This window comes from Pseudonaja textilis, chromosome 1 (genome assembly GCF_049901715.1).
Source record: "Pseudonaja textilis isolate UNSWEBS1 chromosome 1, rPseTex1.2, whole genome shotgun sequence".
NCBI classification, from domain to species: Eukaryota; Metazoa; Chordata; class Lepidosauria; order Squamata; family Elapidae; genus Pseudonaja; species Pseudonaja textilis.
Window position 1 is genome coordinate 43,851,194 of NC_141990.1, and position 14,822 is coordinate 43,866,015.

General features: G+C 35.3%; 1 protein-coding gene across 1 annotated transcript in view; it reads right to left on the reverse strand.

Annotated features, from left to right (window-relative positions):
* The window catches only part of MTA3 (metastasis associated 1 family member 3), a 128,919-nt gene that overhangs the window by 69,404 nt on the left and 44,693 nt on the right, over positions 1–14,822 (reverse strand). Inside the window, exons 5-7 of the mRNA XM_026695832.2 lie at positions 13,039–13,102; positions 10,515–10,632; positions 3,989–4,091 (exon numbers count right to left, since the gene is read on the reverse strand). Coding sequence (XP_026551617.1) covers positions 3,989–4,091; positions 10,515–10,632; positions 13,039–13,102 — 285 coding nt within the window. The remainder of the gene's footprint in view (positions 1–3,988; positions 4,092–10,514; positions 10,633–13,038; positions 13,103–14,822) is intronic.

A 14,822-nucleotide genomic window follows, 5' to 3' on the forward strand; every position in this document is an offset into this window, starting at 1 on the left:
TTGATTTGGGGAGCCATGTCATCTGCTGGTGTTGGTCCACTGTGCTTCATTAAGTCCAGGGTCAATGCAACCATCTACCAGGAAATTTTGGAGCACTTCATGCTTCCTTCCGCAGATGAGCTTTATGGGAATGCTGACTTCATTTTCCAGCAGGACTTGGCACCTGCCTACCATGCCAAAAGAACCAAACCCTGGTTCAATGACTGTGGGATTACTGTGCTTGATTGGCCAGCAAACTCGCCTGACCTGAACCCCATAGAGAATCTATGGGACATTGCCAAGAGAAAGATGAGAGATATGAGACCGATGTCAGAACAATGCAGATGAGCTGAAGGCTGCTATTGAAGTATCCTGGTCTTCCATAACACCTCAGCAGTGCCACAGGCTGATAGCTTCCATGCCACATCGCATTGAGGCAGTAATTGCTGCAAAAGGGGCCCAAACCAAGTACTGAGTACATATGCATGCTTATATTTTTCAGAGGTCCAGTATTGTTCTCTGTACAATCCTTGTTTTATTGATTGCATGTAATATTCTAATTTTCTGAGATTGTGGATTTGGGGTTTTCATGAGCTGTAAGCCATAATCATCACATTATGACAAATCATGGCTTGAACTATCTTGCTTTGCATGTAATGAGTCTATCTCATGTATTATTAAGTTGCATTACTGAAATAAATGAACTTTTGCACGATATTCTAATTTTTCAAGTTTTACCTGTATATGCCATTGTTCATTAGCATGCATGTTCAACTGCATTACAGAATGTCAAAGCATTCCCAGAAACACTTGTAGAATTTGATCCAGCACAGAATGCTTATTTAGTCCACTGTATTGAGACTTCGTTTTAAAATGGCATGTATAAAACTAGGCAATGAAAGGCAAAATTTTACAAAATATGTTAATCTATATCTTAATCTATATTTTGATATGCAGAATACTACCAAAATGCTATTATTTATTTTTTAAAAATAGATTTACTCCTAATTTTAAAAAATAGATTTATAAGGTAAATTCTTGCACTCCTTAAATATTTTAATTTTTTCACTCTTTTTCTCCTTTTCCCATTTAGCACAATCTATAGTCCTTGGTATATGATTAGGATCTTGGAAAAATAAGTGTTAAGAGTTAGTTCTCAGGCTGAACAGAATTCAGATAACCACAGCTACAAGCCTCCTGGAATCAGAGAACAGACACATCTTGTTTATGAGAAATAATTCACAAACTGTGAGAAGAAGCTCCAAAAAGAGAGATAATTTGATTTGTGTTCATTTGCTAGAATTCTTGGATCAATACTACTTTCATCTTAAGGCCCTGGTGGCACAGCGGTTAAAGTGCAGTATTGTCCCAGCCTGGAGTTTGATCCTGATGGGGCTCAAAGTTGACTCAGCTTTCTATCCTTCCAAGATCAGTACAATGAGGAATCAAATTGATTTCCCCTGTGTTTTATTTATTTTATTTATATAACATGTAAAAATTCAATTTCAATCAAACAGTGTGTTGTCTGGGTAGGAACCAAATTGTTGAGGCTATATGCAAATAAGCTTATATTGTAAATCACCCAAAGCACAACGAGTGGTATATAAAAGCCTAAATGCTATTGCTGTGCTATGAATAAATCTCATTAAGGAGAATCATGTGAGATTTGTATTTAGAAAAACTTAACCTTCAGTTCCAACAGCTAACAAATGCATGATAATAAAAGCACCAACTATGAGAAATGGCTTGTGATACTCTTTTAAGTTGCTTCTGAGATCTGTGACAAAGAATGTTCTCAGACAGGAACTCAGCAGACACAATTTGAATTAGTTGTGTCCAGACTGTAAGAACTGGATAGTCTTCAAAAACAGTCCCATGTCCAACACATTACAATCAACTAACTGAAGATCACCACAACTCATCTATTTCTGAACCCAGAAGCTCTTCTCAGAAGTATTGTATTGGGATTCTTATAATTTCCAATTACAACCACAGACTTGATAAGGCTATCTATATTTCAATAACACAAAGGTAAACATACACATGATGATCAGGAATTGGAGGCTAAAACATATGAAGAACAGTTGCAGGAATTGGGTATGCCTAGTTTAATGAAAAGAAGGACCAGGGATGACAAAATAGCACTGTTCCAATATAAGGTGCTGACACAAAGAAGAGGGCGTCAACCTATTCTCCAAAGCACCTGAAAGCAGGACAAGAAACAATGGATGGAAACTTATCAAGGAGAAAACCAAACTAGAATTAAGAAGAAATTTCTTGAAAGTTAGAATAATTAATTAGTAGAATGACTTGCCTCCAGAAATTGTGGATGTTCCAACACTGGAGATTTTAAGAAGAAATTGGACAACCATTTGTCTGAAATTGTATAGTTTCCTGCTTAAGCAGGGGGTTGGGCTTGAAGACCTCCAAGGTCCCTTCCAACTCTTGTTATTTTGTACTTCTTTTACACAGAAATGAAATAAAATATAAATAATTGGAAATTAACAGAATTTTTGGGAAACAATTTAAATAAAGGGTACAAATTTAACAAAGGTTTGGGATGCAAGTAAAGCTTTTATCAGAGGTTGTTTCATATAACATAATACTGAAGTTAAAAACAACAGTAGAGAGAAAATACATCCTATTTTGGATGAGACAAAAAGAAAACAAAGAAGAATTAAAGGAATCTCCAGGCAAGATAAATATCTCTAATCATATTAAACTGTTACAGCAACAGCTAATATTTGCAAATAACCCAGGGAAATGGTTAACTTATGAAACTTATAAGAAAAGAAAATGATATTGAAAATTCAAGAGAAAGGCACTGAAGCAGAAATAGCTCTCAACTTACAACTGTTTATTTAATGACTAAAGCTATGATAGCCTCAGAAAAGATCATATATATGTATATAAAAAATTGAATAGCAAACAGGATAAAAACATGTTAAATATAACATGATGCAACACATAAAAGAAAGAGAAGGTCAGAGCTACTAATGATGAAGTCATGATAAACAGTCCAATAAAGATATAAATAGACTATGGCTTTTCTAATAAAAAGTCATGTTAGGAAAGTAAGAAATGGTATTAATATAATAATTATTGGGAGTTGGACAGTATAAAAATTAAATTAAAAAAGAGAGATGTATTATAATACCACTTATTTATTATATCAATCAATGGTGCAATGTCAACTGGGAATATGGTATACAGTTCTGATTTCCATACCTCATAATGGGTATATAGTTAGAGATGTTATAGAGGACAGCAACTTCTCTATGAAGAATGGATGTGACATTTGAGAAAGTTTTGTTTAGAAATGAGTGAGTGCAAGTGGCGATGATTTAGGCATAGAAAACTTGCATGATGCAGATAGATTAAAAAAGACAAGGAAAATTTGCATGGTGTAGATAGAATAAAAAGACAAGGAAAAGCTATTTTATGTTTTCCAAAATACTAGAACCAGAGTTCATTCAATGAAACTGAATTATGGAAGAAATGGAATAGACAAAATGCACTATTGAACTTTGGAATTGTCTAGCATAAAATGTGGTGCTGGTTTTCTTGGTTTGTTCCAAGAAAAGATTAGGTCAATTTGTGTAAGTCTTGGGGATCAACAACTACTAGCCTTAATGGTCATGTGAGTACCTCTGAAGGCCATCTGCTGGAAGACTATTAGGCTTCCTTGTGTAGTTGTAGATGACTAACCACAATCATAACAGACTTCTAGACTATATGGGACACAGGTCCAATCCAGCAGAGTAATGCTTATGCTTGAGACTGTATTCAAAGTACTCAGTGCTTAAGACTGCACTCAAAGTTTCAAAAAGTATGGCAACAGGATGAAACAGGTTAATTTGATAGTCAAACTGGAATCTCACCAGACTATAAAATTAAAATTATTTCAGCATGTCATCAAGCCTGACCATTAAAAAATTAACAAATACTACTTTGCACTCCATTACATAATTCAAAGTCCAAATTGGGTATGTAAATATGTAATTCTTACCGTGCTACAACTAAAAATTGGTCAATCTGATGATCAGTGAGATGGCTATCTGGATCCCAAACTTTTACTTCAAGTTTTGCCTGTTCCCTGTCATCAGTTTCTCCTGGAAGAAAAAATATACCAGATTAAAATTAACTGAAAAAATAAGCAATTGAAGTATTATTTCAGAAAGAAATAGTTGCTATCACATAACCTGTAAAATATAACATTTGTTAGGGATGCCTTTATTTGATAATAAACAGCTGAATTGGGAACCTTTTATCCATTTCAGATTTCTCTGAAAATTTATCAACTATTAGCCAATCCGGGACCTCTTTGGTCATTTTTTCAAAGATATTTCAGAAATAGAGAAATAGAATGACCACGAGTGGGCAAAAAACAAGTGGTAAGAGATGTGACTTCTCAACTCCTTGCTAGTTTCCCCACTGATATTGCTGCGAAGTTGGCAGGAGCTTGGAAATTCCACCTCCTCGAAACTGTCTGTGACTTTGGTAAGAGGAGAGGAAACAAAGAGCTGCAGACTGTAAGAAAATTGATCCCGATCCTACCATGTCCTTAAAGGTGCCCTCCAGGGAGGAAGAGGGCTCACTGGTCAACCACCAGTATCCCCCAGCCAGCTCTACCTTGCCAGCAGGCATCAGTAACTACCTCATCCTACTCTCACTGCCCACTGTTGTTAAGAAATTTCCAATTTCAGTCTCTATTCTGAAGCAGCCAATTGCTGCTTGCCAGCCAGGCTTTGCAGCCAGGTAATTGGATGCAGGGACCAGGAGGAGGCAGGGAAGAGCATGACAATCCCATCTTCCCATGTGTCATTCAACCTGCAGGTTTCTATGAAGTGTAGTTGGAAGATGTGAGGACACTAACGCAGCCACAAATTCATTCCCACAGGAATCATGGATACCAGCATTTTTAAAGTTAGCCCATTTGAGCTACCTTGGTTCAATAACTGTTGCCTATACCTTCCAATTTTGCTCAATCAAAGATTACAAAGAGACACAAGAGTTTTAGTAGTTCATAAATATCCAAACCACAATCACGTAATTATATCCATTTTTTTTTTGTTTCAACACAGGCCCAACAGTACTTAAATATATATTATTCCACAAACTTAATTACTTATAGATCTCTGCTTCTTAGTCACCAATTCAACATAAAAGTAATTTATAGCTTTTCCTGAATGCAGTGTCATTTGTCCTTGCAACAAAAAGCAATTAGATTGTATTTGTGCAGTTTAGTAATCCATATCTTTGTTTCTATGGCTAGATTGTGGCTAGACAACTTGTCTCTGATCGTTACTTTCACTAATTTTTCTTTCAGAAGGTAACCACAAAACATCAGTGGACTGCATCTTCGAATTGTACAAATGAGATAATAAGCAAAGTTCCAGTTTGTAAATCTTTATTTATACAGGTTGCATTGTTGAATAATTCATTTAAAAATTTCTACTTTCACCTCAAAATAAATCCTTTATAACACCTATGATCATTTTCTGGGCATATCAGCATTTTCTGGAGATTCTATAAATGTGGATAGCGAATGAGATATTCAGGCTGTTTTGTTTGTTTTGTTTTTTGGCTTGAAGAAATTTCCAGCAAATTAAAGAGTTACAAACTGTCTACTATTGGAAATAAAATGAAGCCATGATTAACCTTCATGGATAATTTAATCTTATCTTTTAGTTTCATGGTTTTCAGTCACTGTGCCAAGTTTCATTTGAGTGCTCTGAAAGGTTTGCAGGTATACTGCAACAAGGAGCAGGAAGTGCTGCACACTTGTGCAGCTAGAACCCTACTTTTCTGATATCAACAGGGTGGACTGCCTCTATTTCTCCTTCCAAACCCAAGAATGTCAAGAAATTTGATGTCACAGGACTTCCAGTTTTGTGATCTAGAAATCTCACCTAGGAGATGTGTGTTGTGAGATGGGGAAAGGTTGGAAAAATCATTGTTCCAGAGAGTTAGGTAAATATTTTCCATATTTTTATTTAAGGAAACCAGCAATAACGTTTTCAAATAATTAAAACTGTAGCTAATATTCTAGAACAAGTTTTAATGTACAAATTTGATAAATTAAATTATCAAAATAATTATCAATTTTTGGGGTTTTGTATATAATTGAAATATAAAGTATTTATTTATTGACATTATTTATTGACATTATTTATTGACATTGTCCAGTATGTAATAGTTACTAATACACAATTAAATGTATCCCGAGAAACCTAATATTACATTTATTTTACTTTATTATTATATTTTATTACTTTGATATTTTTTTAAAAGTCATCTTTCTTCCATGAAGCCATTTAGCCTGAAAAAATAAGTAGCCTGGTATACTTCATTGCTAGAGAATTTGAATTTGAGTCTCCTCAATTCTCCTCTAATACTCTAATCACAACTGACCCCATTAGCAATATATTTTTCAGAAAAATCATAAGCCACGTTCCTCCCTGAATGAAGAATTTATCACTGCCTGAACCATTCGACCCATCACTGTTCTAAACTTTCACCAGCCAGGAGGAATAGGTGGTTGTGCTGAGGACTCTGTCTACTTGATCAAATCCAAAGATTCAACTGTTCCCAGATAACTGGATAAGATCTTTTTCCAGGCATTTCTAATGGATCAGCATCACACATGGATTCAAATGACTTTGTCAAGTGTTCCACAAATTCTTCTGCACAGCCCTGAAGATGATCAACTGAGCCCCCAGTCACAGCAAGGATGGGTGATCCTGAATAGAGCTACCAGCCAACATGTGCAGATGCATTAAGGGCAGAGAAATAATAGCATTAACTGCTCTTACCACCATGAGGTAAGACATGTCCAGTCAGATTCCTCCCCCATTTTCCCCCAGTAGCTCTTTAGACATCTCTTTTGTTCTTTTCAGAACCCACAGCTCCTATGTGAGCCATAGGGAGTGTCATGAGCAATGGGTCAATAGAGGTCACACAGATGTGGTCCTATCCAAAGCTTCAGTTTCCCTTTGGTTCTAGGATATAACCAGAGCTTCAGCAGCACTGCAGTAAAGCCCGTTCTGCCAGTTCCCTCTGAAACCCGTTTGGGCCCGTTAGTTGCTGGGGGCAGACCACTTGAATGGCTCTGGCCTCCTGGTGGTGGTGGTGGGGTGCATCTAAAGGATACCAGGATATGATATAACCAACATTAGTATTGAATCATGGGCTGCCTGTGAGCACTGGATATTAGAAGAATAGTTCAGTTCCTTCTTCGGCAGGTAGTCTCAATCTCTGGCAATGAGGAGAGATTGGACATTGCACACTTATATGTAGAGCATCGGACAATTCAATTTGTCCCCTATTCTTTAATATCTGCTTGTAGTTGCAGGGAGAGGTCATCCTTTGGCTCAGGATCAGATATCATCCAATTATACTTCACCCTCCTTGATTGGGGGGGGGGGTGCTATAAAGGCCTTTTCTCAGTGCTCAGTCTCCGGAATAAAATGGAGTGTTGTCCTATGTGGTACAAGGCATCAGGGTAGAAACTGGGAGACTTTGAGTTCTAGTCCTGCCATAGGTAACATAGCCTGCTGGGTAACTGTGACTAGTCATTCTCTCACAGCCCTGGGAAGGAGGCAATGGTAAACCACTTCTGAAATCTTGCCAAGAAAACTGCAAGGACTTGTCCAGGTAGTTGCCTAGAGTACACCATGATTCGAAGGTAGACACACACACATACACACTCCATTGTTCGATATCTAGGTACTTAAAGGATTGTCTCTTCCAAATGGAATATACCTGTCTGGCATGTTCTTCCTGAAAAAAAACTATTAATTGCTTTCTACATCCATGAAGTGATGACAGCTGAGCCAGAAAGAGCTGTTTTCCTTTTGTGGTGCCAAGTCCTGTGGAATGGCCTCTTCCCAGAAATCAGATTTGTTCGTTCCTTAATGGTGTTGCAAAAAAATATTAAAGACTGATTTTTTCTGGAGGACATTTAAAATGAAGTATGTCACCTTCATTTCCACTATTTCTATATAATTTTTAATTTTTATGCATTCATGTCAAATTGCTATTGAAATTTTTATTATGATATTATAATGTTTTAAATTTTTATGTTTAACCATGTTATTACTGTAAATTGCCAGCAGTCTGTGACTGATTTAGCGGGGAATAAATCTGATAAATAAATAATATATAAATAAAATACTTTGCTCTTTTCAGAACCAAAAATTGGTTGGATTTTGTTTTTATTGTTATTATTAAATGAATAAGCACATAAAATACCATATTCATCTTTATTCTAAAATGCTCTAATTTTTGAATCACTAAATCATTTTTGTAAGTTTCAATTAAAACTAAAAATATAAATTTGTTCCTTGCAAATACCAATAGAAAAGTTCCAGAGCACAAATGGGAACTTGTTCCAAACGTATTCTCTCTCTCTCTCTCTGTCTCTCTCTCTCTCTCTCTCTCTCTGTGTGTGTGTGTGTGTGGTATTTGCAATAATTGTAACAATAATTCGATTCATGCTGATTTTAACTTAAAAAACAAAACAAAACCCTAATTTATAATTAGGGGCTAAAATTCAAAAGTAGCTGCATCAGAGAAACAATAGACAATTATCTTCACAATATTCCATAATCAATTATACTAAAACTAGTATTTCACCAGAGTGTACACACATATAGATAAGTAGCTATGCAAATCCATTGTTATATAGTAAAGTACAGCAACCAGAAGATTTTCAAATCCTTTAAACATATATTGAGTCTGTTTCTTCATACAGCTTTCACATTATTTATTCAAGCACTAAAGTTAATTTCACAGTGCATGGAATGGCCAATCTGTGTCCTCAAGGCTGCACACATTGCTTTGTTAATATATCTCAGAATTCAGATTACATTATAAAATTTTAGAGATATAGCTGCTGAAATTAAGTAATGCAGTTTCTCGCTATTCTGAAATAGGAAACATACAAGAACTATTGGTAAAATTGGAAGTTAAATTATGTACAAATGAACATGTAATTGTCAAATTGCATAATCTTTTGTTAAAATCTGAAATGGTGAAGAAACAAGTGAAAAGTGTATGATAAAATGGACTAAGAATTTTGGATATATCATATTGTTGGAACAGTGGGAGAACATATGGCTGAAAGGACTGAAACTTTCATTATGATATAATGTTAAAAGAGAATTTTCATAAAATGATATAGTTGGTATAGAACTCCATAAAAATTAGTCAGAATGCATAAATGAACTTCAAATTTTATACTGAGCATCTAGGAGGCACTGAAGATTTTTTTGTAATGCCTGGTGGACTTGTAAAAAAGCCAAAAAATGTTGGATTCAAATACATACCCTAATAAAGAATTCAACTGAAAACAGAAATTTTCTTGTTGGGATTAATGAACAGACAACTAGAAAAGAGCCATGGAAGGCTATTTTTGTATATGACCACTGTGGTGAGACTATGTACAAAAATGGCAAGTCTCTGATATACCCACAATAGAGGAATGGCTGGTGAAGATGATGAAACTAGAAGGTAGGGCAAAATTAATTCGTTTGCTTAGAGAAAGATTTATTAGTGACTGGAAACCCCTGAGGGACTTTTTGTTTAAAAAAAGAGAAAACAATTGTTTTGTGACTTATGGGTTTGACAACTAGAAAGGGAAACTTATGGAAAAAAGAAGTTATGACTGAACTTTAGAGAGGGGGTAAAATATAAATGCAAAAAAATCATAAGTACTTCATATCTTTTTTTTTCTATTTCTTTTTTCTTATTCACTATTCTTTATTTTTATTTCTTTTTTATATTTTTATTGCTTTTATCTTAATTTTTTCAATAACAAATATTTTTAAAAATGGTAATACTGGCATCTATTTTAATATTTTATTCACTCTTTCAGGTTTTTATTTTAAACAACTGTGAAACCACTAAATGAATATTAAAAAACAAAAAGGTGCTGTTGCTGCTATGCTACTCATCCAGTTAGACATAGGCCGAATGGCCTTGTAAGAGCCCTGAAGTATGGGTTGAGAATCAGGGAGACCCAGGCTTACTTTAGTCTCAACCATGGAAATCACCACTGGGTGATTTGGGTCCAGCTGTCATTTCTCGATCCAACCTATCTCATAGAGTGACTGTTAGGTGTGGAGACGAGGAGAGTTATGGAAGAAATAATGCTATGTATACAGCTTTGGTTCCTGAATGAAAGACAGGTTATAAACTCAATAAAGAAAGAAAGAAAGAAAAACATACCCAATAACATAAGTCATCAAGCAACCTATAACATACTTTTTGGAGTTTATCTTTATTGTTTTATTATACAAAAGAATAAATCAAACGTTAAAAGATAAAAGAAAAGAAAACCAAACAGCCCAACATACAAGGAAGAACAGGGATTTTAAAAAGTTTCTATTTAGAAACTGGGTGTTTAAACCATTTAAAAACATCTTTGGGGTCCGCATGGTACATATTCAGACTACTTACAAACTGGAATATGTAAAATTGTATCAATTACAATAAAAGACGGCTCTGAAAAATGATAAATATAGCATGCTTACCTTCTGAGAGAATATCTGGTACATCAGCTTGATACCTGGGTCCAACTCTGATTTCGCCTTTGTCTGCTAGAAGTGTTTTTAATGATGGGTCATATACCAGAGAATAAAAGAAAGTATCCTAAGATGAGAAAAGTAAATAAAATAAATAAAACCAAGCAGGAAAAAATCTACACACTTCCTTCTAAATGTGTTGAGTCTAAATGGCTGAAAAATGGACACAGGCTGCTAGGCACTGAAGCTCAGCAAATCTGGAGAGCCATGACGATTGCTACCTCCTCCATTTAAAAAGTTTTTTTTTAAATAATACTTAAATGATATTAAATTTGAATTATAGAAGTCTCTTTGATGAAACTCTGAGCAAATGTTGCAGTTGCAAATCAGGGTAAACCAGGAATAGGCAATTTGATGGCATCAGTGAGCCACGGTGGCACAGCGGTTAGAATGCAGTACCGCAGGCTATTTATGCTGCCTGCCAGCTGCCTGCAGTTTGGCAGTTCAAATCTCACCAGGCTCAAGACTGATTCAGCCTTCTATCCTTCCAAGATGAGGACCCAGAGTGCTGGGGAAGATGCTGACTCTGTAAACCGCTTAGAGAGGGCTGTAAAGCAGTATATAAGTCTAAGCACTATTGCTATTGCTATCTAGAGTTTTCAACCATATCTATAAATATCAGGTTGATTTCCCTGGTAGAGAGAATGCCTTAGCCCAGAGTAAGCTTCCTGTTATGTTTTATGTTTTATTAACCACATATGTCTTTTAAAAGGAAAGAGAAAGATCCCAAACATACATTATTCACATTAAGGGACAAATCTTAATTTAGCACAGGTAGTCATTGACTTAAAAACAAAATTGGAACTGGAATCTCAGTTGTTGAATGAAGCAGTTAAGAGACAGACACACGTGTTACTGTTTCACTCAACTATCAATAATCCTGGCACTCACAGTTGCAGTCATTAAACAATCTCCTGATTTGTTAAATGGATATGGTGAAAGAACTACCAGGAGGATTTCAGCTCTGTGTGGAGGTGAAATCCTCTTGGCAGACAGATTTTTTCGCTGCCAGATGTTCCTGCAGCCCATTGAGGGATTTCATGGAGAAAAAATCCTTCAGCAGGATGCAGGAACAGAGCTACAATTGTCAGGATTTCAGTTCCATTTCTGCAGCTTGTTGAGGGAATTTCTGCTGCCCTCCTTGCAGAGAGGGAAAATCCTTCTTCAGTATTTCAGTTCCATTCTTGCAGGCCATAGTTATTTTAGTTCCCTTTAATCCTCTCTGCTTGCACCCTTCCTATTGGCTTTCCCACCGACTCTGGCTAAGCAGTAGAGAAGATTACAAGCAGGTATCACATGATTGCAGCACACTTGGCAAAAAGTTGTAAATGAGCCACTTGCGAAGCACCCAAAATGCAATCATGTGATCATGGGGGAGGGGATTTTATAAAATTTTACAACAATTGTTTTATGTTATAAGTCAATAACTATTTATATTTAAAGTATTATGATTTACCTGTCCAATTAATTTCCATTCACCTATTTTAAGTACTCAGGCTGTGTGAAGCATTTAAAAGAGGTGCTTTGCAAAATGTGTTTGCACAAAGAGCTTTAAGCACCTGAATGAGCTTGCAAAGGGCAAAGCTGCTTGAATGCTTCAAAAATAGTGCTTCATTTGCACTAACATGCCTTGTGAAGCATATATTTTGATGTTTGCAGCTGTTCTAAAATAACTGAGGTTTACAACAATATGAATAAGCTATCTTAATCCAATCCAAAAGTATTAAGTTCCAGCATAGCTTAGAATCACTTTCCCTTTTCTTTAAATTATTAAATATTGAAAAATAAATATTTTATGTATTTATTTTATATATTCTATAATAAGTTCAAAAAACAAGCTTGTAGACAAAATATTTCAGCAGTATTTTTTACTACTGCAATAATATCTGATATATATCTTTTCCGGAAAGATATTCACTGAATTCAGTGGAACTCACTCTGACAAAAGTGACCATAGAATTACAGTAATTTAGTCTATGAATCAAAAGGCAGAGAACTCAATTCATTAGTTCTGGGGTGGGTTTATTTTGCTAAGACAGTGTAGAAATTGGGGAGTAATAGAAGGTAGACATATTCTCTCATATACTGAAGGGCACTTAAATTATTTTTGAGAATTATATACAAGATTTATCAGTTTATGCATACTTGTGGACAACAAAATGTTCCAATTAAAAATATTCCTACCTCCTCCAAAAACTTCTGGGAGGTCCATTTTTCACCCTCCCTGAATCTCCACACACCCTGCACTTACCTGCATCCAAAACGGGCCACATGGGGACTCTTGGGAGGAGGGGAGGGGGGACAGGGCTAGCCAGGAGTGGGATTTGGGGGTTCTCCGAACTGTGCAGAATCTTAGCTAGGGGTTCTCCCAAACCCCCAGCAGCCCACCCCTGGTTTTACAGTAATCTGTTAAAAATGAAATACTCAATAACATGTAAATAAAAGGATATTGATAGTTGAACCAATTATATACCTCTTTGGCAAGATACGATAATACAGACTCTGTCTCATTCAGAAGTGCAACACTGCATTTTCCCCTACGGAAGCAGAAAAAAAAAAGGGGACGCGTTTATGTCTAGAAATAACTTCTTGAAAAGTAAAGGGCAACAATTCTGTCAACAAAGTTCATAGTTTAAAAAGTTCAGTTACTGTGTATCTTATCATTTCTACAAACATACAGTCTTCAGGAGAGCTCTGCAGAATTGGTCCAAAGGCCATCTTACTGTAGCTTCTATTCCCACAGTGGCTATACAGATGCTGATAGGAAGCTAAGAGGGTCTTAATGCAAAAGGAGCTTTCCTCCTTGCATTTTTGAATTCAAGGTAGCTTGATTTTGTCTGTGGAAATAATATTCAGCCATCGTGATCATTAATTTTAATGATATTAAATGCATTACCTTGCAACTGGTTTAAATACAAGAGAAAACAAATGAAAAGAAAGAAGGAAGAAAATATGATATTCAGTTCTGGGACAAGTTCATGATTCTCATACCAGGACTAGCCTCTGAGTGAATCCACAACCATCCCTGTAATGAGATTGAATAGTTTGAGGGATGAGGGAGTAATTACTGAGCTGAAAAAACAGCTTGTATCTCTAACCTTCAATGGCCACAAATCTTTTATTATAAAGGATAGTCCTTTACTTCAGAAATTCTTCAAAAGAATTCCATTCTTCGGAAAAATGTGGAAATTGTCTTGTTTAAATAAATTTGATTTTAGGTATTTTTTATTAGAATACGTATTTTTTTAAAAAGTTGGTTTTTCTTGAAATTTTTCTTTGTAAGCAAAATTATAAGCTATCTTTTTTTTTATCCTTATGATTCTCTTTCAGATTGGCCTCTTTTTCAGTTTGTCCTTTATTGTTTTCAACAAAATACTATACCCGTTCCTTGTAAATACAGACCTACCTATAAAATAGTGCTCCCTTCCATTATACAACTGAACATCATTCCCCCATCTTGGGATTGAACTTGATGTACTACTCCTAGTCCTAGACAAACAGGTCTAAGGAAGGGATGCTCCCTATTCCTTGCCTAACCAGATTTCAACTGACAAACACAAAACCTTTTCTTTTATCCCAAATCACATCTTATTCAAGGTGGAAAACCGAAGGGAAGTCATCAGTGTGACCTGAAGGTGTATGCATGTGTATACACACACACAAAATTGGATTTAATACAGAAGTTATTAAATGCTTCTCATTAAATGCTGTCAAACATTTTTCCAGGGATACTTTATTAACTTGGTGATATTGTTCTATTATATTGATAACAAACCACTTCAAAGGCTGACAGTGCCCACATTTCATCAAGCAATCATCAGTATCTATTTTACAAGCATCAGTCCAAGAAGACATAATAATCTTTTTTGTAACAATCTAGACGTGCTAGATCCAAAGTTCATATGAAAATAAATTTCAAATTTTAGGAATATAGTTTTAAATATTAATTGACAACATTAACATATACATAATAGTAATACTGACTGTCCAACGATTCAATCAATGTGGGATAGCATGAAAATCATATGTATGAACATACCTTCAACTTTACCTCTAACACAAAAACATAAAGAGGCAGATTACAACCCCCTTTTAAGCACCTATCAAGATGTCAACAAACCCCCACAAAAAAATTTAATGGATTATTTTCATCTTAAAATTAAAAAATATATGACTTTTTTTAAAAATGCAATAATATAGATTTGTTAGAACTGAATATTTCAATTATTATTTCAAATTATCAATGTTTATCTTTGT